Here is a 25,246-nt window from a genome sequence, read left to right on the forward strand (position 1 = left end):
ATCAAGCTGCAGGTCAAGTGATATTGGCAGGGGCTCTACCTTCCTCAACCCAATTCCCTCAAACCACTAGCTGGGTGTCGTAGGGTCTGGCAGAGTTGAAGGTTAACGGCCGTGGCGTTTTTTGCTGTGCAGGTTCACCTGGTGGTCTGCGTTCACGGTTTGGATGGGAACAGGGCGGACTTGAGGCTACTGAAAACCTACCTGGAGTTGGGACTGCCCGGGGAGCGGTTCGATTTCTTGATGTCGGAGAGCAACCAGGTATGCATGAGATCCCAACCACACAGTGATAGTTTCTCATTGAAACATAGTATGCATGTAGATATGTCCATGATGTTTGCGTCGTCACAAATTTAGCCTACTTGCAAGGAGCACTTTGTAGTTGTGACATCACTAACCCATTATTGGCTGCCGGTATTATTCAATAAAGTCTAGTATGCAGGGCTGAGCAAAGCTGTGGACAATTGAGTACACACGTGACCCATGAATAGCATGGTAGTAGCACTGCCAAAGCAATGGATTAGCACTCCATTCACAAAAGGCAATTTATTCAATCAAGAAGAATTGGTTGGTTTCCGTGAACAGATCCACTGAAGGTTCACCAATAGTTTCCCTCCAAGAAAGTTTGTGGTTACAATATAATTCCCCCAAGTAGCCATAGCAACTGCAGGTGCATGATGAATACAATGAATATGTGCGTTATGCAGCTATAGACCGTTTTCACCCACGTGACTGGATTGAGCTAAATGTAAACTTGGACACGGTGATCACATATATCCCTACGGGCAGCTTCAACCACGTACAAGCACATGTGTGAACGCTGCGTGCTTGACTAGTTTATCTTGAATCAGTAGATTACCATCACAATCACATGGCGGTCCAGCACAACTGTGACATCACAGGAGAAAGATCTATAGCCACCCGCCCACTCTTAGCCTCCGTTTGAGCTGCGGCTATTGCCGTCCGCCGTCCGCAATGGGTTAATAGACAGAACTTTGATTTACGAAGAGTATTATCAGATGAGGGAAACAAACAGAATTTTGATTTTTAGATTTGTTTGGTTTGGTTTGTCTGATCAGGGAGACACCTTTGCTGATTTTGATACGATGACGGATAAGCTGGTGAAAGAGATCATCATGTACATTGACGTCTTCAGGATACGACCCAAGAAGCTGAGGTGAGATATCTTTCTTTGTCAATTAATTCAGATGCCGGCCGATTTTAGTTAGATCCAGCTTGTTATCGCCTGACCTCCTAAGTAACTAAGGCTGTGGGAGAGTGAGGGGGGGACACCAGTGCCTTGTCCTTGAAGGGGCGTGCACACACATGGCAGGAAAATCACATGACTAGTTTTTCGTCGGAATGTGTACATCCCGCCATGCATTAATGTGCGTGTTAGGCTTCTATGCCACCAGGGGCATAAAATTGTCTTTGATATCTCTTTGTCTCTTGTGATGGAGTCCGTAGTGTTTTATTTTATTTCTGTTTGTCCATCAGAGCTTTGATTGCTAAGTACAGGATGATTATGAGTGACAGTGAAGACGAAAATGAATAAAGGCTCAGTTTTAGACGTGGACAGAAAACCCCTGATAAGTATTCCAGGGAAAACCCTCGGAATCAGGCAGGGACTGAAAACCCAATTCACATGCTGACCTAGGTGGGATTTGAACCCGGGCCACAGAGGTGGAAAGTGAGGAAAGAATACTATGCCAACCTGACTCCCCGGGTGCATGCATAGACACTTTAATGGCCATAGAGTACCGGTGTGTGATGTCATTTTGAACCAGGAAGTGTAGTGCGAACGCATGGAGTGTGCGCGTGTTTTTGTTCACGCGCTGGTTGTCACACTAATGCCTTTTACACACAATGTGCTTGTGACATATTCACTTTGGTACTCTGTAATGCATAAGTTAACCCTGCTATGCTGAAGTCACTCTTTGGGTCACTTGGTGAACACCTCAAAGAAGCACAGCTGTGTTGTGTTGTGCACTGCACCAACAGTCCCTCACAGGAATATCAGATGGCACTTCTGTGCTGCCCAACAACTGTGCTTCACTGTTTCATGTGCATAACTGTGCAGTAAACCAAATGCAGTGAAGAGGACTGCACAAAACACCCTGGGTCATTTTGTGCTGACAACCTACTGTGTTCACACTGAACCTGTGCATGTTTGAGTTCCATATAGAAAATACATGCTCACCAGCGACTGTGGGCATTTGTGCACATTTGTGCTGTAAAACCAAAGGAGGGTTAAAGATAAGTGCTGTGATTTTTCAGTTTACTAGGAAGATCGAAATTCAAATAGTTTGGCTTATCTTTTAGATAATCACCGACAATACTTCTGCCACATTTATTACAATGTGCATCTCTCTCTACAGTTTCATAGGCCATTCTCTCGGCACCATCATCATCCGATCGGCATTGACGAGGCCGCAACTTGAGCCATACATAGACAGGATGTTCACATTTCTCTCGCTGTCCGGTCCGCACCTTGGCCAGCTCTACAACAGCAGCGCCATCGTCAACACTGGTAAAGTCGAATCGTATACCTGCGCAACTTCCCCCTTGACTCGTGCATTTTTGCATTAATATCGAAATTGTACTAAGTTTGAACTCTTTAACTCACATGGATTTGTGTTTGCCGGCAGTTGGGACTTTCAAAACAGGAGGTCAAATGGAATGTCTTGCATTACTAACAGTAAATCACTGTGTTCTACCATGAACAGAGCTGTTTTGGCATCTCATATGTACATGTATACCAGATATCTTTTTTAGTCTGATGCTTATCGCGGGTGAAGGTTGATGAGGCAGATTGGAGTTGAAGATAAACTGATCATAGCTGTGTCCGTCCCTGGCCAAATGCCACCATATTTGCCTGTCAAAATCTCCCATACTCTTAGAGTGCATCCTATCTCTCTAGGCGATACTGTAGCAAAAGAATCTTAGCATGCCTGACTCATATTCGGCCCAAAAAGTAAAACATTTCAGGTTAAAAAAGGAAACTAAACAGGTTACATTCATTAGCAGGTGGCAGAGCCCTCATTTTTGGAAGATATTTCATGTACGGTTACACCAACTTCAGTGAGGTTTTACTCCATGTTATACCCAAATAGGGATTGGTGCAAAGGTAACAGCCTGTTACCATGGCAACACAGGACAGTAACTTTACTACCTGATCCTTACCGAGTCCAAATTTTAAAAGAAATCTGTGTCATAAAGGGGCACTTCAAATGAAGAAACAGCACCAGCAGCCGATTTTACGAAACGTGGCGTAACCTTGAATCGTGCTGAAGTCTTGCACCACAATTTCATGCTGAACCAAACACGATAAGCTAGTCAAATTGTTCTTTTTTGCTTCATTTGGCGCAGCATACGCCACCTAAACTGACTGCGTAAGTTACGCTATAATTTGTTCCGTAAGTGGCGGACTTTCGCAGCGTGTAAATTTCATGAAATCGGTCTTAATTTGTTGTATAACCAACGCAATAAAATGTGATGTAAGCGGAGTTATGCCATGGTGTAAAGTTTTGTTAAACTGGCTGCAGGTCCTAACTTTAATTTTCACCACATGATAGTGCAAGATACATTGTGAAATCTCTTCCAATAGCCTGTTAACCCCGGTTGTCCTGTCTCCTATTTAGGCATGTGGCTGATGCAGAAATGGAAAAAGTCTAGTTCCCTGCTTCAGCTCGCCTTCAAGGATCACACGGACATGCGCCAGACATTCCTCTACAAGCTCAGTCGCTCTTCGGGTATGTGTGACAAACAGGGTGATTGGACAGGATATTTCCTGGTTTCAGGAGATTTGACAAAAAAACGTTACGGATATTTGTTTAGGCTCAATCAATCACGTTTTGTCATATTTTAGCACTTTTGATGAAAAAGTGCAAGATTTGCTCTTTGTGTCTTATCCATTTGGGGGAGAGCTATGACATGTTAGATACCAGAAGCCCTTAGAAGCCACATTACCGTATTGCCGTCATTGCTGCATCCCCTGTGCCGGATCTTTGGTTGATTTTTCGTCATCTTCAAGTCTCAACCCTTGAAAAAAACAGGTCAAAGTGAAGCCAGTTTCTAAATGCTGGCTTTGTCTTGGGTGTTGGTGTCACCTCATATTCCGGAATCAGTTTCTCTCATTTTCTGTTGGCTTTCCGCCATGAAAGGGAGCCATCGGGAATGTCCATTGAAATGTTGCTGGATTCGTCTGTCCGCTTTGAACGGGTACAACAGAGGGCGTAGTTTACAACCTGTCACGTCTAGGGTGCTCTTCGACTGCGGGTGGTTAGATCAAAAAGGCATTGAACAAGCACGCCACCTCTGTAGTAACGCCCTCTAATTCTGGTCGAAACGTTACTTTATCACAACTACAGTTTTATCATATTTAGTCCACACGATGTTGGCCGAATGATTGGCTAGTGTCTTTCTTGTCTTTTAGGGCTGAGTTTCTTCAAGAATGTGGTACTTGTAGGGTCATTGCAGGATCGCTATGTACCAATTCACTCAGCCAGGATTGAGATGTGCAAGCCAGCTGTGAAGGATAAATCCCCCCTAGGTAAGGCCCAAGGAGTTTTCAGTAAGCTACCCTCAGTTAGTTGGCAATCTGCTGAATGACTCGTAGATGAATTTAAAAAAAATGGTTTTGTGTAGAAATGTTTCATTTTGTCAGCATGTTTGTTTTCTTTTTCTCTTGTGATAAGCTGCATTTGCTGCAAGGTTAGACTAGCTGCTAGGGCTTGTTATTTGTGATGTTGCTATGTTCATGAGCAAGGCACTTTACTCACACATGCCACCAGCTTCAGTAATGATGGGGAATTACATCACATGTACTTTTTGCCTTTTGGCCACATAGCACCCTAGCTTGCAAGAGTTCGTAATGGTATCAAACCTTGATGAGCATTTCTTTTGCCGTAAACATTTTGAGAATCTCCTGTTTATGTCTTTGCAGGAACTGTCTACAACGAAATGATCAACAGCCTCTTGCAGCCAGTCATTCAGAATGCCAACTGCACCCTCGTCCGTTACGACGTCAACCACACCCTCAGCACCTCTGCCAACACCCTCATTGGCAGAGCAGCCCACATTGCCTTCCTCGACTCAGAGCTCTTCATCGAGAAATTCATGATGGTGTCGGCGCTGAACTACTTTAAGTAGTCTGCCGTCAGGTGGAGCCTCAGGTCTGGGGACGGTGGTATGTTGAATGATCGCTAATTCCTTGTGAGGTATGGAAAGCAAAACACTCAGAAAATGGTTGAGCAGGTGTGATGTTTGACTCAGATGTGATGTTTGACTCAGATGTAGTGGTGTGCGGGTTCGAACCCCAAAGGTGCGGTGGTACTACAATTTCATCTCTCCATCCACAAGTATCAATATTGGTACCGTGAGGGCAGGGAACAAATTGTGCCGATCTCAAGTTCCTGCAAAAAGCTGAACTCACAGCACAGTGAGCTGGGATCGTAACTGTGAAGTGCTTGGAGACTTGTTAAAGTATACTGGGTTTTAGCACCTTATGCTCAATGGTTTCACAAGTTTAATTAGGTTGGATTCGAACCAGTAACTGCCTGCTTTGTAGTGCAGACACCCAACCATCTAACCACAAAGTAATCCAGGTGGATTGGGTGTTTTTGTACTGAGGCCCAAGACAAGACAAATAGAAAATGCTGTACCCTTCCCACTAATTAATGAATTTTTATAATAGTTTGTACTGGAACTTGCAGTTCATTTTCTCAGCAGTGCTGCTTAGGGAGCTGTCAGCACCCCTTCCCCCCAAAAAACCACCTTTACCTTTCCTTGGCCATCCACATCTTAACGTTTTATTTCTCAGTTTCCCGACATTCTAAATGATCTTTGCTAGCAAGTCTGTTTAGAGAGTTGCTATCCTACTCGTATTTGGATTCAAGATAAGAAACCAACTCAACGCTAACCCTCCAGCCTACATTGGCTAGAAATGGTGCCAGACACATCAGCCTGCATCATTTGACAAAGTGGCTTGCCTGCTCAGTGTAACAAGATCCAACAGGTCAACTCTCCTCAAGGCAAAACAGCCTGGGAGTCTTGGAGTGCCAGTCACCAACAAGATCCAACAGTGACATTGTTCAATGAGACCAGCTCCCATTGTCTCAACATGGCCAGTTTGTTCGGCTGCCGCTGATTGCCAAGTGCATCAAAGTGCATCAGACTTTTTTCACCTGATGCACTGTGCTGCGTCCAACAGGGTTATGGCGCGATTTAATTGAAACATTGTGACCATGCATGAATGAAAAAGCTATTTGAATAACCAGTTCCCCAGCTGACAATTGAACGGCCAGTTGATGCAAGAGATACTTGTTAACATGCAGCCCTGGCACATTATGTGCATGTACCTGTATGACTTGTTTTGGAGAGTTTTCATCCATGTTGTAACTGATTTCTTTGTGCTACTGTTGTGCCCTCGCGGATACTTTTTTCCCATCAAATTCAAGGAGCCTACTTAAATGTAAGTTTGAACAATATTTTCATCACTTACATTATTTATTTTTCTGCATATGTGTGTAGTTTCAATTATGGATTAAATTGTCGGTTTTATCAACCTGTGAACTGTATGTGAGAAAGTGATGTGCGGATATAATTGAAAAAGTGATGTTACCGTAGCTGTGTGAAATTAATTTTGTATGAAGTATTCAATAGGTGCCACAATTGTTTTTAGAACTCTTCTTTGGTGCTTTTAAAACCCTGTGTTTTGAGAATCCCATACTGATAAACGTGTACAAATGCTCTCGTTTTTATTGAAAGTGCTGAAATTAATTAGAAACGAGCGTAGAACCTGGACGCTTCACCGAGTAGATGCATTGATCAGGTGCAGCATGTTTCCAGTCAGATAGGCAACTCGGCTTATTGTGTAAACTGGCTGAATGGGTGGATAACTTTTTTTACGGCGACTTCCAATTTTTCACAGACGTTTGTCATTGAAATCAAAATTGGATATCTACTCTCCTGCAAGTTTGGTTTCCGTGTTATCCCCATCCTGCCCACAGATAGAGGAGCTATTAAGTCTTAACGATGAAACCTACAGATCACATTCTTGTGCACTGCTAGTTACCCATTGGTTTAACCCAGCACTCAGTCCTGCACATTTCAGAGCACACTTTGAATGGACCTGCACCAAATATATGTGACCAGATCCCATAAAACAATTCTACAGGCCATTATTCCTGTAATATTGTTTATACTTTGCATTGCAAAGAGCAGTTTGAGCTCTTTGTTGGATGTAAGAAGCATCCTGCTCAAAGTGGAATGTACATAAGCTAGAAACTTTGAAGGTTCCTAGTGTTACACATTGTGCAAGATTGGTTGAAAGAGCTTGAACTCAAAGTGACTCTTGCAACTCAACACTCACGTGTTTGGTCGGGTCACATTATACTTTTCAAGACAGTACTAGTTCATACTCAGGCTTCTTCAGATAAATCTCTGTTGCCTGTGGAAATGGAGGCTGCAGGTTGGTTTTATCAATTAACAGGAAATAACACAAAACACACTCCTGGGTACTGACTGAAATTAATCAGATTCCCCCATTGTCACAACAGATAAACACACATCCATTCGTTTACACTGATAAAGAAACCCTATTGTATCCATGCACAATGTCAATATTACTCCATGTACACATACATGTACATGTACATTCAGTCATGTGGCAGACTGCAGTGACATGAATACTTTGCTTACTTGCTGTAGCCCTAAAGGGAGCATTGTTCATGTACATTACACTGGTATACGTGTTCATGCATGTGGAATTGAATCTTCGTCAGCTGAGCACCCGACCTGTATGTCCATTGTACACTACCTGCAGTTGTTTTGCTATTAAGGCCTTTGATTTTAGGCTATTTTCAAGGGGAGAGTTGAAAACAAGTTACCGAAGGTCAGTGACTAGTCATGTAGTCTCAGTTCAAGTCGCACATTTTTCGTTGATCGTTCTTCATCTCATGGTCTTAGTGAACTGACTTGGGATTTATGATTGACAGATAGATTTGCAAATACCTCAAGAAGCCTTTTGCTCAAGTCAGCCATCTTGAATTGAAAGTGAGGCCACCCCCATATAAATTGTCTAAAAGCTAAATATATAAGATTGAAGATACAATAAGGGCAAATTATAGATATTTGTCCTTGGCCTCTGGTGGGTAGTTCCACATTATGGTTAAAAATTTATGTCACCTTAAATTTACAAATATAAAAATTTACAGTAAAGCTATAGTGTATATTGAAGTAAATACCTCACGCTAACAATTGCATGTGGCAAAGGCATTACTGAAAGAGAACAGGCACATGAATTTATAAGCGTGCATACTCCATTTGTTTGCACTACACTTCCTGGTTCAAAATGATGTCACACTTCGGCATTCTATACCTGTAACTGAGGCAATCAGGTAGTAAACAGTCGGGCTCCTCATTTCATGGTGTTAAATAAATGGATTGGAGTTGGGGAGCATGATGCAAAATGGCCATCATGTGAATCAAGCCCATTTCAGATGTGACTCCCATTGCAGGGTGGGGAGGTTCAGAATCCAGCTGCAGTTTACATGCTATCCTCGGGCAAGGCATCATACCCAAACTTACCTCTCTCTACCACGATGTACAGATGAATACCCATCATGGTAGAGGCCGAGTTTGTGCTGAAGGAGATTTACTGAAATGGGTCTGATGACCTTATGAATAGGCTAATCAATCTAAGGAACTTTTAGATTGCTGATAAAATAGACCTTTTTCACCAACGTGACTGGAATGCACTAAATAACACCACGTGTGGACCGCCATGGACACGGTCATCGCATGTATTCCTACGGGCAGCTTCAGCCACGTGCAAGCGTTCGTGCTAACACTGCATGCTTGACTAGTTCATCTTGAATGAGTAGATTACCATCACAACACTATCCTTTCATTACCATTACCAACACGTCACAGTCCAGCACGATTGTGACATCACACGAAAACGGTCTATAGGAAGCATTTGTTACAACCGTTCACCATTTGTTTCATTTGGCTTGATACATAAGTCAGAGTATGTGTACAGTATACAGTGACATATACATGCACATGTATGATCCAAGACGAGCAATTTACAGCTTCTATGAAATTGAAAAAATTAAGTAGATTTTTTCTAAGGGTAATTCCAGAAATAAGGGGTCCAGAAGTGTGACATTTTTGTGTCCCTGTTACATCTGACCTTTGTTATTTGACATCGAAATATCACCATAATTGCTATTACTAGTTGTTTGGCAGGAAATTTGCATTAATTCAACACTCTGAAAATTTGAGAACGTGTTCTGAACTTACAAAATCCTTCGTCAGATGTGACGGCGACAGGAAAAAAACATGGACCCCTACTAATTTCTGGGACTACTCATAAACTATTTATTAATAACTAGATTTCTAACAGCTGAAACTGATAGACTGTGTCAGTCTGATTTACAATGTACGTGTAAATTCACAAAATATGGTTTGTTGAGGGCACCACTCACATGCAAGCTGCATTATCCTATATTCATTGTATGCATTTTCCATCTCAAGAAATTCCCCAGTAAAAAGGAATTCTAACTTTTGCAAACGGCAGCATCGAAAGAGTAGGCCTATCTAAGCAGTGTTCTAACAAAAATTGCGGACCCCGACTGAAGTGGTTTTATACAAGTACCAAAGCGTCATCAATAACTGGGTCAGATTTGAGTTTTGAGTTCAGAGAGTAGCATTTAAATGTATAAGGCCGAATGCATGCACTTAATTAGGTTGTTTAAAAAAACATGTTTCTATATTTAATTGTGCTTCTTTTAAGGAGAAATTAAAAAGTACATGGATTACATGGATAGGTAATGGAAAAGGCCTTGTTTTAAGTTTTGAAACCATTGCTTTTCTAGATGGAAATCTCAAAATTGTTTACCAAGCCAGAAATGCTGATAGTCCTGTCAAGCACCGACGAAAACAGAAAAGTTCAGGAAATGAACCACTTTCACCCAACCTAACAACACGAGGCCAATTCGCTTAATTGTCGTTTGGGCGTTTGAACATGTCTTGGAGAACGGCAATCACGCATTCTTGTTTTACGTATCTCATGTTGTCTTTTATTTTGCTCTGGATCATCGAGAAAACTCTAAAACAGTACTCCAGTTTTCTTCTACCATGAACACTCATTCAAGCTGGATTTATGATGATGATTTCCAGGACTGTTCCTCTTCATTTTTGCCACAAAGTAACTCTGACCCCCAAATGCTTCTGAAACAGTTTTTCAGAGTGGGGAAAACACTTGCGTGAAAAAAATGGAAGTCCACACGATTCTTTTTGTTCCTAGGTCTGATAAAAAACTCAGTAATATTAACATTTTTGCTCATAACATCCATATTCATCAGAATATCACATTGATTGACACCAGCAAAAGGGAAACCCAGGAGAAGGCTCCCAGCTTTACATGTGCATAAAAAAAATCTAATCAGAAAAAAGTTTCTTAAAGCTTATGGTGTGGGATCTGGTCACCAATGCTTTGTTACAGCTACTGAATCACATTGTTTTGATTGTGGACCTTTGCGAGGACAACTTTTTAAAAGGTACTCTAACTCCTAGCAATAGGTGTAATATTGTCCCAGAGGTTTTGTTCAGAAAAAGGATTCGGACCCGGTACACTAAATTTCACCCGGTAGCTTGCTCACTGCCCCCGCCATTACTGAGGGCTTACTGGAAGTGCAGTAATTTCATACTAAGGCCGTGTCCGAAACGGGCTTCCAGAGCTACGGCTAGGTCTATTGTCTGCGCGTCTCCACGCATTTCCATTGGAGCGAAGACCTAGACCTAGCTCTAGACAAGAGATTCGGATGCAGCCATTAATGATTTGTCTGTAGTGGGTGTACAGTTTTTGTCAACAGATATGTGCACTCAAGAAAAACACGTGCCCTGAAGAAATGCACAAATGATCTTTCTACAAACTTGAGTTTGTAGTCTTAGTTTAATAGTATAATTGAGTATTTGTCATTTGTAGACTTATACAGTACACTTGTCATTTCTTGTAAATGGAAGATTTAGAGTTGAAGTTTACTGTGAACCAAGAGTGATATTGGACGTGAAGATTTATGTACAGAATATAAAGGTTTACGAATTGAAGAAAAATAAATGTTGAAACTCACTGAATATCAGGGTGTGCCTTTGTGCTGTGGTCAACTTTTCCCCGTTTGCTCCAATCATAGAGCAAGTTTGGTTTAACTGTACTGAAGTCCAACCTCGAACCTGCTTTCACTGTTGCGGCAATACGGTTGTCCAGTAGGCTTATGTGCTGATGGCATCACACATTGTGCGCATGGCACTTTCGTGCAGAGCCAGTGGGCGCCCGTGATACACTGAGCACGCTAGGAAAGCACACGTGAAAATACATAAAATAAACTGTGGCACACTGAGAGATGGTTTGTAGGTATGTGGAATTGATATCTTCCACAAGAGGAGTGGTTCTGAGACGGACCGTTGACTGTGACCTGGACGTTTCGACCACAATGCTCTGGTCATCCTCAGGAGAGACGTCGAGTTCACAATCACCTACATACCGGTTCTTCTCAGAACCACCACGCTCACATCGAACGAATTGATTCCACGTGGTGTACCCGCAAACCATCTGTCAGTAGCCTCAACCAGACAAAGCTTCAAATCTTATAGAGTGTGGCGTCGTCAATACAGGGATCTGTTTTCTAAAAGACAGGACATAGTCAAACGGCGTGACACACTGGATGGGGACCTACGTGTACAGTTACTAGCTGCGAGGCACCACACAGACTTTGTACGGGAGGGGAGACAGTGTGACGCCCATGATCCCCTTGAAGGAGACGGGTGGGGAGTCCTCCGGCTTCTCGATCGTGAACTGATGGAAGAGGTGCGTCAGGAAGATGAACAGCTCCATCTTTGCGAGTTGCTCACCGATGCACATGCGACGCCCTGGGGACAAAGTCGGAGAGTTTTGCCATCCTTAGTACTGTGTTGCAAAGAGGAAGGGTGACATGGATTTTACGGTCACTCCGTCTTCGGAGAGCCAAAGTTTTGAAACAGGCCAACTTTCTGATATTCCACGTTGATAAGTTCGTCTTTGACAGTGTCAAAGAAAGTATGGCTCGGATCTAGTATCTATCTTTGTTGAACAGTGTGTTGTAATAGGTTGCTGTGAAAATGTAGCATACTTGTTTGAATGTAAAATTCTTTCTAGCTTTTTTCAAGTTCAGTCTGAATTCCAAGTTTGACACACCAGCTTGTGTTGCTGACAGAAGTTTGACATTTCCTCTTTTTGGAAGCAGTATCCTCTACCAGTAGAGATTCCCAACGTAGGCTAGTTATTTGTGAGGCATACAGTTACGAACGGAACAGTGTGACCTATGGCGAAAATGGGGGCCAGAGATGAGTCCTGCTGTTCGGCACAGATGGTTGTCTTGGGCGAGTCACTTCACCCCACGGACGTATATAAAAAAAACCTGGACTTGCAACGCCTTTGTATGAAAAAGAAGCAAACCAGCGGCCATTTTACCGAGCCGAATACAAAAGCGTGGGTTGGCTCCCTTCTATAGACGTCAGGAAGAACAAAGGCGGGCATTGCCAGGGAAGCTTTGTATTCGGCTCGGTAAAATGGCCGCGAGTGGATTCAATGACTCTATAAGCTGATTGAGGGCATTGCGAGTCCAGACTTTATTATACACGTCCGTGCTTCACCCCTGCGTGCCTCTCTCCACCCAGGAATATAAGTGGGTACCCACATTAGCTGGGGGAACAACCTGTTATGGACTGGAGGCCCATCCAGGAGGAGAGAAGTTTTCTCAATGTCCTTTTATGCGAAGGAAACCGGAATTAAAACACCCGTCTGATTATAGAATTGGCTGGGCACAGACTCAGCGTTGTTTTTGCATTTGCTTATCAGGGGACTAGCTTGGCATTCCATAGAGCTTACAGTTGCTCACAACGCGTTACACGTGTAATATCCATGTAGTAAATATTTAGTAATTGTCTCAAGGTGATCGGGGATTTTCAAAAGGAAGGTCGAACTGCTGGTGCAGCGTATCACAATTGTTTGTATAGGCTGGGTTTCTTGAAACAGGACTGGGTTGAGGTTGATGCTGACGGAGAAAGGAATTAGGTGAAGTGTTGAGAGGAGGTAGGCAAGCTTAGGACAGATATCGAAAGGAACATGTTGAAGAGAAGGGTAGTTATTGCTCCCGTAAACAGTTGACACTGGCTAAAATGAACAAGGAATTTGCGTGTCTGGATTGTTAACTTCCGATAACCTTGGCTGATATCAAAGTGAAGTTCTTTAATTGTGTACAATGTTTGAGATAAGTTCACGATATGATAGGTTAATCTTACCAATGCTAAATGGTATGTGTGCCTCGTGCTTGATCACGTTCTGCTCCGTGTCATCCAGGAATCTCTCGGGCCGGAAGGCCTCGGGTTCGTCCCAGAGCTCTGAGTCGGTGGACAGGCCCCACATGTTGGGCATAATGACGCTGCCCTTGGGGATGTCGTAGCCCTGGAGGGTGGTGTCCTGCGAGGCCTGGTGGGGTATCCCCAGGGGCAGGATGTTGGCGATACGTTGGAGCTCCATCAGGGTGGCCTCCGTGTACGGCAGCCTGGGCTTGTCTGACATGGTGGGCAGCCGGTCGCGGCCCACCACTGAGTCCAGCTCCCGCTGAACCTTGGCCAGAACGTCCGGGTATGCCAGCATGTACAGTAGGCCCCAGCGCAGGGAGGTGGAGGTGGTCTCGGTGCCGGCCATGAAGAGGTCCGAGGCGGTGGCGCACATGTTGTGGACGCTCAGGATGGACTCGTCGTCTTCGTTGTTGTTGTCAGTGCCGTTGTCGTCTCCGGCGCCTTCAGCGGCCATTTTCCGGAGGAAGACGTCGGTGAAGTCTCTGGGATTCTTCGGGTCAAAATCCTTCTGGTGGTCCTCAAGGACGTCCCTTGCAAAGCTGTTGATCAACTTTCCATTATCTTCCGTCTCTTTCAAAACAGACAGGAATGGCTGTATGGAAATAGCATCAAGGAAAGAATGACAACAAAACGAAAGCAATATTGGTTGAAACCATTACGAGAAGGCCCCCAAAAATTGATCTTTAGGTGGGAATTCTTCCACGTTTATCTGGTATTCTTAGCTCTGTTACTTGTAAACCATAGTCATTGAGATGTGTCATCTCACACGTACAAAATTAATTACCTCAGACATGTCTGAGATGGAAGGAATACCACGTGATCACAAGTCGAATTTGCATTTTTAATGAGTATAATGAGCTAATAATCATTGAAACAGAGAGATTTGGGGGGAAACAGGGAGAGGTACCTTGCAGATCGGTTAGGCCATATGCTCTGAGATTGCAGTGCAGTTTTGAACTGTTTGATGTTGAAAATTTGTCTGGGATCGTGTTGTTGTCTTGTTTGTTCATGGGAAATTACCTTTAAGAGGTAAGCAAAGGGTAGCATCTGGAGGGGGCCGGTACTGCCGCCGATGATGGCCACGTTGCGGTACACGGCCCGCAGGAGCTTCTTGAACCGCGGGTCCGAGTACTCGTACCGCTGGCCGAAGACCACCGAGCAGATGATGTTGGAGACGGCGTTGGCGAAGAGGTGAGAGGGGTCGAAGGGCCGGCCGCCCAGCTGCTGGAGCTCGGCGTTGAGGTGGCTAGCTTCCAGGGCGATCTTCTCCTCGAAGCTGGTGCGATTCACGCCAAAGGCCCGAAGGAAGTTCAGCACCATCTTCCGCTGGACTTTCCAGGTTTCTCCGGAGGAGAAAGCAACTCCTGGAAAGCAGTACCGTTATGCGTGCAAATGCGGTTTTTTTTTTTTTAAGAATTCTTCGCTTGTTTGATATTCATAGAAACTATCAGGGAAATATTTGAAAACGCACACGCTGGAGAACCTGGGCGAAGTGTTCTGAGGTTATGTGTATCAAACGATTTGCTGCTAATTACGTTCTTCATTATTTTCAACGGCAGTGATGGACAAAAACCGTACCGGTGAATCGGTGAACGTCGAACCGGTAAAATCGGAAAGATTTTCGGCGGACTGAGCTTCTGATTGATATGAACACAAATTTAGTACACAAAGCATAATAGTTAAAGTGGGGATGACTCAAATGTGTTAGAGTGGTTCGAATATTTTGTGATTTCCTCGAACATTAATTGACATCTGGACCTTGGAAACGTCAACTCTGTAGGGCTCCTACGAGGTCAATTTTTATGGTAGAAGTGAAATATGGAACTTTGAGAGAGTACCATTGAAAGGAAAAAAGAGGCAGCAGTCAAACTGCTGATTTCGTCAATTTTTATATCCAAGTTCGGTGTTTTTGAAGTGGTACTCTCTCCTTCTAGTGCTTCTAAATTAATCACATGGGGGGCTGAGGTTGGGTTTACTATAAACATTTTAAAAGTTCTTTTCCTCCGGCACAGTTTCAACGTTGGACGTCAGTCTTCTTTAGCGTCAAGCAGGCAGAGTAGGCTAGCCAATTTTTTTTCTTGGCATAAGCGCAAGGGAACTTCAACAAAGTTGGGGGGGAATGGAGAAGACAGCAGGGAGGGGACATACCGTGACCTTTGACCCCATGCTTCAGGACCTGGATGACGGGCCTGTCGTTTAGGAACTGATTCTGGAAAGCCTCGCGAATGGCGTCGTAGCTGCTCAGGATGACGATGCGGACATACGGGAGGGTCACGCTGAACACGGGTCCGTACTTCTTAGAAAACCTAGTGCCGAAGAAAAAACCATACCAGGAAAATAAACTGGGCTGATTTAGACTTACATAGCTGACGGGTTCTTGAGCTTTGAAATTCACCTGGAGTTTCACCGGGGGGGTCCAGCATTGGTGAGGGCCATTGCAGCTGCCATGACCGTGGTAAACGGTCATCGGATTCGTCTGTATAAAATCCATTGTTCATTTGCTGTCAGCCCCCCCTATTTGGAACAATATGGGTAAACCCCGTGTTCATCCTCCCCCAAATTTTAGTCACCCCAGTTTACGCCCCTCACGGTCGGCATCTACATGGTGATGTCAGCAACAGGCCCAGGGAGAACACAGACCTGAGATTTTCACTTTCAAATCGGAACAAAAGTTACCGTGGAAAATGGTTTTCCTCGGCTGAGAACTCGAGACATTCTCTGGCAACATTAATCACATCTGCAGATAGAGTTGCACGTGACTTACATGTATTTCCCAAACACCTGTTCTCCCCACAGAGTGAACTTTCTTGGCGTCGGACCTAAGGAGTTAAGACTACGCCAATTTCACAGAGAGCCTTCTCAGTTCATGCGTATCCAGTATAGAGAAGATGGGCGAAAACCTTTCCACTTTCCGGCCCGGCCGATTTTGTTCTTGTTTATTTTGTACATCTGAAATGTTTCCCTCAAAATCATAGAGGTCTGCCATCAAAAGACAAGCACGAAAAAGGAAAATAGAACTAAACAAATTGACAATCTTAAACCGTTTGACATGTCTGCATATTCGAACGTTTTTGCAAGCACCAAAAGCCGAATAAGCCTTTGCCACTGATGTACCTGCAGTTGGCCACTCGGATGCGTCGTCTGGTAAGAGGGCTTGTTTCAGAATGCAGTGGGAAAAAAATCAGGAGACAGGTGAATTAGGATGTTCTATTTTTACGGTGCGCTGGAACATTCAGTGCGTTGGGACAAATGATGAAATAGCACTTTAATCGACGACCGTATGGGTGGGAAGTTATTCAGGCACCCCTTCTGTTCTCAGACGTTCAGACCTAACGTTATCACTTTAACAGGTGAGAATTTGTCATGACATATAATTATGGCACGCGTCTAAACTCGCACTCGAGGATTGGGTGTAATAGCATTCTCGCCCGAAGATAGATCAAACCAACCACATGCATGACAGGAATTTCATTAAATTTCGTTAACCCTCACCCCACCCCTTCTTCCGATCCCTCAAAGTCCACCGAGGCACATCTTGAAAGAATTTAATCTATTCACTGGTTTTGGTGGCACAAAATGGTCTGTGGGATAGTTGGTTGTATCATGGTTGTATATTATGACGCCTGAGCATGTCTGCTGAATAATTATGCAAGGGCCTTGACCTCTGGGATTTGACCAATCAACGTCCGTGTGAGAAGAGCCTTCGTTTTGGAAACTTGGTGGCTTATCCGAAAACATGCAGTCAGCTGATGTGGTCAACTGACCACCAGTGAACAGTTGTTGGCACATTTTTCAGACGGAAAAGACGTCACATAAAATTTGCATGCTAGTGTATAGAGGATGTTGTGAGGGGCCGCTGCGCGTGCGAGTTCCGTTGAAATAACATGGAATGTTCATGGTCCAAACCAATTTTGTATTAAAATGCCGGGGACTTGCAGCGGTTGCACGTGCACCAGCAACCCCAAAGCATGTTTTTGCCGTTCTGTGTTTTTCAGCATCAGGTACCTTTAAGTATGAACTTTGAAAAATAATTGTTCATGTGGGTAGACGCTGAACTCTACACCCTGCTAGCAATCGGCCTTCACATTGACTAACGAAGTATAAAGTTCAGTCTTGTCAAACACTGTCATGTTGTACTTTAACGTGGCGAACTTAAACTCGAAATCAACCCTTACACAACTGCCGAAAATGGTTCACGTTGAATATTTTTTAAAGGGACCATGTGTAAGAAACAGCTCACTAAATTCCTGAAATTCAATCTTTGTGTTTCACTTTAACCTTATTTTCGATTTTATATTTATATTTGTATCTGTATCTTGGGGCCTTGGGGGGGGGTTCCATGAATGTGCATATCCATTAGCCAAAATGTGATGTTATCTGAGGCACGGAACCTCAGTGTCGCATGCAGTTGTAAACAAAAATTGCTAGGTTTTGGGTGGCCTACTTCACAGCCGAAGATTTGTATTTCCTTTGGCAATTTATTGTTGTGTGTGTGGCAATAAACCAGTGAGCAACCTTCCCAGCCCCAGAAATGTTTTCAAGAGTAAATCTTGTGTTTTTTAATTTGAATATGAAACCACCCAAACAAAAGAGTGTCTTCCTGGATTTACATACATTAGCAGCGCCCTCTCTTGTTCGATTGGGAATGTTGAAGAAAATGCACTTTACAAAAAGATTTCAACCATTTATTCTGACATTGAAGAATTTTTTAAATATGCACAAAAAGTGCTAAGAAAATTCATTGCACTGGTCCTTTATAATCAAGCATTCAAAAGGATGTAACATAGCACGTTTGATTTTCTATTTTACACCCTCTGCCCGCAGTAGCATGTTGCAGTGTGGTATAGAATATTGACTCCCGTCAAGTCAGGACACCAAGACTCATGCGCAAGCCATGCGCAACACAGTCGCATTTCGTTCGGAAATGCGCTCTTACATTTTCTGAAGTAATTCCCATTTTCAAATCCCCTATAAATGTCGCTAATATACTCCAAGTCTTGCAAGCATGGCCTGTATGTGCGCAGTCCCACACTTTGTGAACTGCTAGTTTGTGCTTGTAGGCCTATTTTTATTTAACCATCCCCACTTAAGAAAAGAAACATCCTCCGCTCTTCGCCCAGCACCCGAACAGGGCGCTGGGAAGGGCTCTGATGGCCTTGCACAGTGAAGGAAATACGTCACACGGGGTCACGGCGAATGGCGACGCGCAGAGCATTGTGGGTAAATTTCTGCCAGGCGCGCGACGCGCTCAATGTGGCTTTTATCATTTTATTTTCCTTTTTCTTATTATACTTTTATTCGTTCATCCAAAATTGGTGAAGACAACCAATGCTGTGAAATAAATTGCCCAAAGACACATGATCAGTGATACTTAGTGAGAAGATAACACACCGTGATTGTACCCGTGGCCATGTTTTTACCATAATAGCCGACACTTTGCCCGTTCCAAAGCATTGCCACTGGCCAATCTAAAAACTCAAAGTAACGCTTCGCTAACAGGAAGTGACAACCTCGCGGCCGTGCACGGTGTAGCCAATCACAGTGAAAAGCCATCAGCCCTTCCAGGGGTTCGGGCACTGGGTGACGAGCGGACTCATTTCAGCGTTTTGTCCCACACAAGACAATAAAAGTGTGTTGAATAGGCGTCTTTGTTGTGACCAGACAACCTTTTTTACCTTGTAAAAATCCGATGCGGTTGTATTGACCCTTCGACAGACAAGTCGCGGAAAATGCGAAGGCACTCGGCCACGTTCGCGAGGGACCCCAAGGCAGTCTCGGGCGGGTAGTTGCCGGCTATCTGCCTGCGAAAACGGAACCACAGTACTCCGAGAAACACGAGGACGATCAGCAGAACCGCCTGGGTATCGACGGCTCCCCACGGAACACCACACATTGAGGACATTCCCGCAGCTGATATTTCTTCATGAACAGGAACTGTTGTTTTAAGGAAGATGCAAAACTTTGGTGCACTTTTATTCCTTGCTTCCTTGTAAATCTATACATTACCAAGTCTGTTATTTAACAGTATTGATCAAGAGCGCTGGCTTTGGTACGCTTGTAGGCCTACACTCACGTGATAGTTACGGGAAAACATTTGATATGAACTTTCTCTATTAGTGCCCATAGCGCGCCTTTCGTTACCTCACGTTTATTACGAGTTAGACTAATTTCGAGCCGTTTGACATACCTCGGTGTAAGAAAGGTGCATACACGTTGGTGCAAAAGTTACAACATCATACTAAATTGTGTTGGAACTACAATTACAACAATATTGGGAAAACATTAACTCAATATTTGGTGCTTTCGAAAAAGCTTCTGGTCATTGACTGCTTACAACATGCATGATGTTGTTGGTGAATTTTGAAAAAATACCACCACGTAATTATCAGTCTGAATTTGTTTTCAAGATGTAAATGCTTATGGCGAAGAATGATTTAATAGTGCATGTATAAAACATCACTGGCGTAAATCCCCCCGATGAAGGTGGCGTGGGTTGGACATGACCAACATTTTCCCCATCAAGATATTTTGTTTCTAGTTACCGTAAAGTTGCGGATGATTTTATGACTTGTTTTGACCCAAAGAAGAAATACGAGAGGAATAGGGCCTATCAGTTATTCCCCTATTGGCCTGGACTTAAGTCAACACAATTGTACAGTTGGATAAATCAAAATGAATCAATGATCATGGATTGATCCTCCATGGAGAGTTTTGCTTCGGGTTATTAAAATTTCTGAAATTCCTACTGACCATTTACCTTGTAAAAACCTGATGGGGCTGGACCAATCCCTTTTTGATGATGTCATGTGTAATGCGCATGTCATCAACGGCGTCGGCAAGAGACCACCGCCACGAGCCCGGCAGGGAAGGGGGCAGATTCTTGCACGGTCGCCAGCGGCGGAACCACAGCACGACGAGGAAAACCGCCAGCGCCAGCAGGCCCGTCCTCGGGTCTATCGGTCCCCAAAGCCTGCCGCCCGGTGAATTCATACCGGGGGAGCCAGCTCCGTTGACCAGCGAGACCCGCAGCAGAAAGGCACGGCAGACACAAACTTAGAAAGAAGCCCCGCTTTCTTCTTGTTAGAGGCGCAACGGAGCCCCTGTTCGATCGTAATCGACTATTCCTTTCTTCACGAGTCTGCAGTGTATCGACGTTGATTGTTCAAAAGTACGTTCACGCTCACCCGCGCACGGTGTTTATTTCGTTTCACCTTTAACTGGTCTAAAGGCTATCTTTCTATTATAATTATTGCGTCACAGTCTGAATGGGAAGCCATGAACTTATGGATTTTGGAATGCCTCGAAGCCAGTACGTAAACATGTGTCACGCTTCGGACTCATGAATTTATAGTGTGGAGAATTCTACATGCATGATTTTAGTTAGTTTGGTATTTTATCTTTGTTTTTTTAAGGGATGGGATTCTTTTATGCAACTGCTGAAAAAGTTGGTTGGGTTAGGCCTAATAAGTTTTGCATTAGTTTGAACATATTTCTGTCGCCCCGTTAACGTACATGATATATCCGGTACCCCACGCTCTGAGGACACAAAAGATCACTACATTCTCCTTGCTTGACGGACATTTTTTGAAAGAGTTCCATATGCGGACACTTGATGACACAAACCTACGAGACTGGTCTGAAAAAACTAAGAGTTTTCTAAGTAAATGCTTTGGAATTTTGTCAGCTAAATGTCACTTTTTAGGACATCACCTTCTGAAGGCTGTTATAACATTTTAAGGGAAAATGAGCGTTTTCCGTATGTGTAACTCTTTCCTGTTTTTCTGGAGAAAACAAAGCAATGTACATGTACAACTATAAATCACCGTGATGACTGGTTATTTCGGTACACTCTGCCTCCACCCACCCTGCCTCGTAAATCACGCGTACATTACGCCCACTTTAAAGGGTCCGTGCAATAAATTATTTTAGACTCACTTTGTGTGCATCTTGCTATTCTTCATCAAGGCACGAAAACTGTGAAGATTCTTTTTGGGCGGTGAAAAGTGCAATAGGATTGCCCAAGCTCGTCTGGACAAGTGAGGGCACTATTGCTGTGTTGTAAATCGCTATCACTGAAGACACTTAGTTTCATGTTTTGGCACAATTGCAGAATACCCCGCCACTCACCTCTCCCATTTGCAATTAGGCCTACTCTTTTTTTAAATTTAAAACTGTAGACTCTGTATTGGCTTGTCAAAACATTTTTGCAAGGTTGCTCGCCAGCTTATTGCCATAGTTATGCTTCTTCATCATCAGTAAGTTGCCAAAGAAACGGGAATCAAATTTCACGACCTCAAAGAGTCCATTTTTTGTACACAAATTAATGCCAAATCGAGGCTCGGTGCCTGAGAGAACATCACATCTACGTTCGTGCAAGCGTGTTTGTAGTTTACCTGTTGAGCATATGGTGCGGCTGACCCAAACCCTGTTGAAACAGATGGGCAGTGATGCGGATGTCCTCGAACGCATCGGCCAGAGATGATGTAAACGGCATGCGGGGGAGATTTCTAGCGGCGACGGGATTTCGGCCAGCCAGGTGCCACCGTAGCACACCCAGGACCGCGCACAGACCGAGGAGTATAACTGTCCACGGGTCAATCATGGCCGTAGATCCTCGGCCAGCATCAGTTGGAGCACACCGGAGGAAAAACGATGGAAGGTAGTCTCGCAGAACTGCACTAACCATGGTAGTCTTCAATTCTCTGATTTCAGTACGATTTTGCACACACCCTATAAGTTAGGGTTAAAAAATGCCCTGTTTCAGACGTGTCTCGAGAGCACCGTGGACAAGCAATCAGTGTTGGAGCCGCTATCATGTACTTATCTAACAGTTACGTAATAGTTATCGTTCAGAATCAGAATTCCCTTGGGGATTACAAACGACCACAGGTCTAGCGCCCCTCCTCCCACACCGACCCCAGAAGCCATGGAAAAAATACGAAAGCACATGTTGAAAACACCGCACAATATCGATGAGACAAGTTTTTTGGCAAATACAAGTTCTAGGCTGTCGTTAAACTGTGAAAAACCAGTAGCTACGGGAGCTCCGATCACAGCTAGTGACTTATCAACACCCCCACCCCCGACATATTGCCTTTTTAAAAATCTCTTTTGATGACTCAGAAGTACCGACAGGCGACACGGTATTAATATCGGACGATTCTGCTAGACAGACTGAAAAAGTTTGGATAATTATCGGCTCAGAAAAAGGACCCATTGGCCTATCCCTTCTCAGGACCAGATACACTCTCGGGATGAAAGTTGGCAATGGCGGCCCTGAAATAATTCCACTTAGTACTTAATTAAAAAGTCAGTTATAGCTAACACAGTAACAACGATGGTTGGACGATGGGAGAACGACGATGGTTCAAAGATCAACCCACCTTCGTCAATTGTATGAAATTTACTTGTCTGACATCGGTCGCACATGCATATTGTGAAAAGCAGTTCCATCAACACATGTAGCACAGCAATGACCATCTCGATGTTTAACTTAAAACGTGCTTGAAAGTTCTACCCGGTTCCATCGCCATTACTAAACTTACACGTATATGTGCCTCGTCCTATTCAACCCCCCCCCCCGAGAAATTATGTTCGACCCACTATGTACATTCCAATATGACTGGCCATCCATAAATGATTGCACTTCGGCAGCTATTCCTTTGCCGAAGAGTGGTGCAGTTTACTCTGGATAGACCCCTAACTTATGTTTCAACACTTCTATCGATATCTTCAGACTAGAAAGTACCTCACAGCAAGGGAATCGGGTGTCTCACATCAGCGCCTTTCACTGGCTCGGTCACAAGTAACGGACAATGGGGAAATTGCCAAAATAGGAAGCGTGACCGGACCCCAACTCTCGCCTTCATTAGCGAATTACCCTCAAACTGTCAAAACATGGCAATGAAACTTGTAACAGTGGCATATGGGGGGGGGGGAGCACATATACATTTAAGTTTGGTAATGGCGATGGAACCGGGCAGAACTTTCAAGCAGAACTTTCAAGCCCATTTTAAGTTAAATATCGAGATGCCCCCCCGCACGGATTTTTTTTTTTTTTTACAAAGAATACTTCATAGGTGATTAGGAAAGAAAGAAATAGTTATTATTTACTTTTCAAAATATTAGCACCCAAGCCCTAAGAAAACACCACCAGCAAATAAAGCAAGGATGTCGGGACCTCGAGTGAGGCTTTTGGTTTTTCTATTTCTCTCCAACATCATGTTGAATGAGCCAGAAGCAGCAGTCGATTTTGAATTTGCCCCAGACACCAAAAACTGAATGGATACGCTGCTGACTTTTACCAGTTGATAGAGAAACGTATGGCTTTTGAAATGTTGCTCCCCTTGCTATTGAATACATTTTGGTCGTTTGGAAGGTCCGAAATATTCTAATCCACCTCAAAAGTGTGCATGGGGGGGGTGATTCAATAGCCCATCCCCTCAAAAGTGTCATGGGATATGGATATTCATAATATATCCTTACACTCCCTAATTACGCCCATGGGTTGAACAGTGAGAAGAAAGACTTAGGCCACAGTTCATTTCTACAGTTAAATATCTTTCGAACCGACTTGTTACTTTTGATAGATTTGACAATCATAAATTGTTATTTGGCTCATAGAGTTGTATGTATACAACATCCAGTGACGCAGGTTTGTGTTGGAATTGGGGGTGGTGCGGAATCATGGGTCGATGACTTCCCATCTATGCGGGCATTTAAAAAGCAGGAGGGGGGGGCTGACACCATATGACACTCATATGGGGGCGATGTTCATACAGATGTACCTCTTTAATACGTATTACATTCCTCGAGAATATTACATCAGAGCAGCATATTTATGGCTTTGAAAAAGTGTTCTCCCTTTTTGATTTTAGAGTGCTGTTGAATACATTTTCGTTGCAAGTTAGCAAGTCAAAAAAATGTTCCGTCTTATTTTTTTCTCACTATGGAAAAGTTTGTGCGGGGGTGGGGGTGTGGGGGTATTCAATAGCCCATCCTCGTCAAAACGCCCCCCCCCCCGGGCCAGATGTGTAAACCTCACGCGATAACGGATTTTTATCTGTGGTTACATTAGCCAGAATCAACAGCCGCTGAGTTTGCTGCGCCGACGGCTGTTTATAGCCCTAATTACGGAGTATCCAATGTGTCATTAAGATATTTTCTAATCACAACAATTGCAGTAATTTCATCCTACTTTACTCATATCTTTGGGGGAAAACAGTTGAAGTAATATATAATGCATGTGTGTAGGTCGTAATCTATTACATATAAATGCAAGGAATGTAAAGGAAAACACACCATCGATAAATGTGTGTATTGAATTGTCAAATAAGAGACACTGTAGCTAATTTTAAAATGGCGAGCACGATGGCGGGCGAACATGCTGAACTCAAATTTTTGACTGCTGTCCTGAGCTCGGCAGAAATCGATTCGGTGCCGCAAAATATTCGAGAAAAGCTTGAAGCCCTTATTGATTCGAAGGAGACTGCTCAAGATGGGTTGAAGACCAAACTGGAGAAACTTAAAGTGAATTCTGGTGAGTTTATTCCTCAACATGCCTACTGTGCATGTGTACCAGACTAGTTCCCCGAGTTAGCTTTTGCCCAGTTTTCGGACAAAGTGTAGACATCGCTCGACAGATTCGTTGCACTTGTTGAAAGGTTAGATCGCTACAATGTAAGTTCGATCAGGGCCCACCATCTGACTAACGGCCTGCTCACTGGCGTGCTAATATGACTGAACAGTGTCGTCATCAGGTCATGCTACTGAGTAGTACTAGTCCTACTTATCGTGCTTATTAACTTAGTGTGCTTAGTGTTACTAGTATGATTATAACCTT

The 25,246-nt window shown here is 43.7% G+C and overlaps 3 protein-coding genes across 9 annotated transcripts in view; 2 read left to right on the forward strand and 1 right to left on the reverse strand.

The window, feature by feature from the left end:
- The window catches only part of LOC110978754 (protein FAM135A-like), a 31,372-nt gene extending 20,233 nt beyond the window's left edge, over positions 1-11,139 (forward strand). For all 3 annotated transcript variants that reach the window (XM_022234002.2, XM_087148638.1, XM_022234003.2), the window contains 6 exons: positions 133-258; positions 1,077-1,174; positions 2,376-2,527; positions 3,639-3,749; positions 4,433-4,549; positions 4,943-11,139. In XM_022234002.2, coding sequence (XP_022089694.2) covers positions 133-258; positions 1,077-1,174; positions 2,376-2,527; positions 3,639-3,749; positions 4,433-4,549; positions 4,943-5,148 — 810 coding nt within the window. In that variant the 3' untranslated portion in view covers positions 5,149-11,139. The remainder of the gene's footprint in view (positions 1-132; positions 259-1,076; positions 1,175-2,375; positions 2,528-3,638; positions 3,750-4,432; positions 4,550-4,942) is intronic.
- Positions 10,054-22,166, reverse strand: LOC110978728 (cytochrome P450 2J2-like). Of its 4 annotated transcripts, XM_087148640.1 has the most exons (7): positions 20,162-20,295; positions 19,080-19,338; positions 15,553-15,710; positions 14,425-14,768; positions 13,342-13,996; positions 11,739-11,931; positions 10,054-11,354 (listed from the first exon to the last, which is right to left on the reverse strand). In XM_087148640.1, the coding sequence occupies exons 1-6, from the start codon at positions 20,226-20,228 to the stop codon at positions 11,750-11,752; spliced, it is 1,665 nt and encodes a 554-aa protein (XP_087004766.1). In that variant the 5' UTR covers positions 20,229-20,295; the 3' UTR covers positions 10,054-11,354; positions 11,739-11,749. The 4 variants fall into 4 exon arrangements, with proteins under 4 accessions (XP_087004766.1, XP_087004765.1, XP_022089645.2 ...); XM_087148639.1 differs by having other exon boundaries at positions 10,054-11,931; XM_022233953.2 differs by lacking the exons at positions 19,080-19,338; positions 20,162-20,295 and adding an exon at positions 21,798-22,166 and having other exon boundaries at positions 10,054-11,931.
- Positions 22,167-24,747: 2,581 nt separating this feature from the next.
- The window catches only part of tpr (translocated promoter region, nuclear basket protein), a 104,038-nt gene continuing 103,539 nt past the window's right edge, over positions 24,748-25,246 (forward strand). For both annotated transcript variants that reach the window (XM_022234090.2, XM_022234091.2), the window contains exon 1: positions 24,748-24,943. In XM_022234090.2, the coding sequence (XP_022089782.2) occupies positions 24,763-24,943 (181 nt within the window). In that variant the 5' untranslated portion in view covers positions 24,748-24,762. The remainder of the gene's footprint in view (positions 24,944-25,246) is intronic.

This window comes from Acanthaster planci, linkage group LG18 (genome assembly GCF_054643075.1).
Source record: "Acanthaster planci isolate LZ-2023a linkage group LG18, COTS_SCS, whole genome shotgun sequence".
In the NCBI taxonomy this organism is placed as follows: Eukaryota; Metazoa; Echinodermata; class Asteroidea; order Valvatida; family Acanthasteridae; genus Acanthaster; species Acanthaster planci.

Bases quoted from the DNA above. Each gene is read 5' to 3' on its own strand.
- LOC110978728 (XM_087148640.1), bottom strand. From the start codon at position 20,228: ATGACATGCGCATTACACATGACATCATCAAAAAGGGATTGGTCCAGC. The intron at 19,339-20,161 runs GTAAATGGTCAG...TTAAAACAACAG, and splicing joins CCCCATCAGGTTTTTACAAG to TTCCTGTTCATGAAGAAATA. The intron at 14,769-15,552 runs GTATGTCCCCTC...ACTGCTTTCCAG, and splicing joins GCATGGGGTCAAAGGTCACG to GAGTTGCTTTCTCCTCCGGA.